The sequence below is a fragment of the Nanorana parkeri genome, unplaced genomic scaffold (genome assembly GCF_000935625.1).
Source record: "Nanorana parkeri isolate BGI_ZX_2015 unplaced genomic scaffold, ASM93562v1 scaffold588, whole genome shotgun sequence".
NCBI classification, from domain to species: Eukaryota; Metazoa; Chordata; class Amphibia; order Anura; family Dicroglossidae; genus Nanorana; species Nanorana parkeri.
In genome coordinates this window covers 259,825-262,373 of record NW_017306856.1, presented here as the reverse complement: position 1 = coordinate 262,373, position 2,549 = coordinate 259,825, and the positions used below count along the sequence as shown (strand labels likewise).

The following is a 2,549-nucleotide window of genomic DNA, read 5'->3' as shown; positions in this document are numbered from 1 at the left end:
GTGCCCATTATGAGGGGCTCCCACCATCCCTGTGCTGAGTCCCCGGGGCTGTACACCTGCTGTGCCCATTATGAGGGGCCCCCACCATCCCTGTGCTGAGTCCCCGGGTCTGTACACCTGCTGTGCCCGTTATGAGGGGCCCCACTATCCCTGTGCTGAGTTCCCGGGTCTGTACACCTGCTGTGCCCATTATGAGGGGCCCCACCATCCCTGTGCTGAGTCCCCGGGTCTGTACACCTGCTGTGCCCATTATGAGGGGCTCCCACCATCCCTGTGCTGAGTCCCCGGGTCTGTACACCTGCTGTGCCCATTATGAGGGGCTCCCACCATCCCTGTGCTGAGTTCCCGGGTCTGTACACCTGCTGTGCCCATTATGAGGGGCCCCCACCATCACTGCTGGATTTTATATCATTTTGGACAATGTAATGGGAATGATAACAATGGAGCATCATTTTGGGTTGTGGCCCTCTAAAGTTTGTCATTGTTTGGGTCTCTTATATTATGTACACTCGGTGATTGATGGTTGTGTGTTTGTCGCGCTGTGATGTCACCGTCGCTTTCCTTTGCTGCAATAACATAATTGTCTTCTCTGTTTTTTTCCAGATGAACGGGACCGAGTGCAGAAGAAAACCTTCACCAAATGGGTGAACAAACATCTCATCAAGGTGAGTGCGAGACCGGGGGTCAAACCGGGACCGGTCTGTCAGGAAAAAGGGGCGGGGAGATGTTGGGGGATCTGCAGGCCCTTGCTGACTAGACATCAGCTCCTCACCCTCCGCGCTCCTCACCCTCCGCGCTCCTCACCCTCCGCTCCTCACCCTCCGCGCTCCCCACTGTCTGCAATCACACCGGACTCCATACACCCCGCGATCCTTACTCGCACCCCTCACCCTCCACGCTCCCCGCACTCCACGCTCCTCACCCTCTGCGCTGCCCACTGTCTGCAATCACATTGAACTCCATACACCCCGCGCTCCTCACCCTCTGCGCTCCTCACCCTCTGCGCTCCCCACTGTCTGCAATCACACCGAACTCCATACACCCCACACTCTGCGCTCCCCTCTATCTGCAATCACACCGGACTCCATACACCCCGCGATCCTCACGCTACGCGTTACCCGCTCTCCGCACCCCTCACCCTCCCCGCACTCCACGCTCCTCACCCTCTGCACTCCCCACGGTCTGTAATCACACCAGACTCCATACACCCCGCGCTCCTCACCCTCCACGCTCCTCACCCTCTGCACTCTCCGCGGTCTGTAATCATACCGGACTTCATACACCCCGCACTCCTCACCCTGCGCGTTCCCTGCACTCTACGCTCCTCACCCTCTGCGCTCCCCACTGTCTGTAATCACACTGGACTCCATACACCCCGCGCTCCCCACACTTTGTACTCCCCGCGCCCCTCTCACCCCTGCGCCCCGAGCGCCTCACCCCTTCCATGCGTTCCTCGCACTCCCCCCCAGTCTCCTGCATCGCCCAGAAGTACTTTTATGATGGAGAGATCCTGGCTCTGCCTACAGTTGTCACCACGTGGGGCCGATCTGTGTGGTTTTTTTTAATGTACAGATCTGTACATTGGGGTCAAACCAGGACCTGTCTGTTAGGAAAAAGGGGCGGGGAGATGTTGGGGGATCTGCAGGCCCTTGCTGACTAGACATCAGCCGTGTTGTCCACCATTGCCATAGCAACCTTCTTACTGTTCCCAACCACACAGGAAATGATGTGCCGTCATCGTGCCAGTTGTTTCTCGCAGTGGCAGCGTATCCAGGCAACGCAGACATGTCAGTTCCCATGTGGCATTGCCCACAAACCACAAGTTAGGGCCGGGGGACCTCCGGGGCCCGATACTTATCATTAGAGAGCCGCTTTCCGAGAAGAGCGCGGCCTATTCATACAGAGCATCCGGCCCGGAGACTTACCCTGAATCTGTCTTTATCTCAGCCTCGGGTTTGGGGAATTTCTGGAAGTTTTGGAGACTCATTTCCAAAAGGACGACACACAAAATTCTACAAAACCCCCAGGCCTGGTACACGGCGAGTCTGTTGTCTGTGTTATCGGCGGCGGTATTTGCTCTCGGCGGATAAAGCCGCTTCCGATAAGCACATGATCTGTTTACATCTGTTTATTTGCATTGTTGGCAGCGGCTGGTTTCATATTCAGGATTATATTTCATGCAGAATCGATGCACCTGCACCGAGTATAAAGAACCGCCGGATGGACATTGTTACACGTTGACTCATCCGCACAATGCTGGTATTCCAGTTTTGGGGGGATTTACCGCCACCGTCTGCCACGCCCACGTCTTTATTATTCGCATTTATTAAGTCCGCATGAATAAAATCCTGATATGTGCCAATATACAGCAGCTGCACCCAGGAAAGCCCCGCCCCCTTTATCATTAAAAAGCCGTTCCTGAGCTCCAATCAGTGACTTTGCCCAGGCTGAGATGATGTAATCAGTCTGCTGCAGGCAGGGGGAAGCATTTCCTCATTCCCCCCCCCCCCCCCCCCCCTACCGCGTGCTCCCTGCCCCCCCCCCCCCCC

General features: G+C 56.3%; 1 protein-coding gene across 4 annotated transcripts in view; it reads left to right on the top strand.

The window, feature by feature from the left end:
- The window catches only part of PLEC (plectin), a 225,016-nt gene that overhangs the window by 136,781 nt on the left and 85,686 nt on the right, over nucleotides 1-2,549 (top strand). For all 4 annotated transcript variants that reach the window (XM_018562625.1, XM_018562626.1, XM_018562629.1 and 1 more), the window contains one exon: nucleotides 604-665. In XM_018562625.1, the coding sequence (XP_018418127.1) occupies nucleotides 604-665 (62 nt within the window). The remainder of the gene's footprint in view (nucleotides 1-603; nucleotides 666-2,549) is intronic.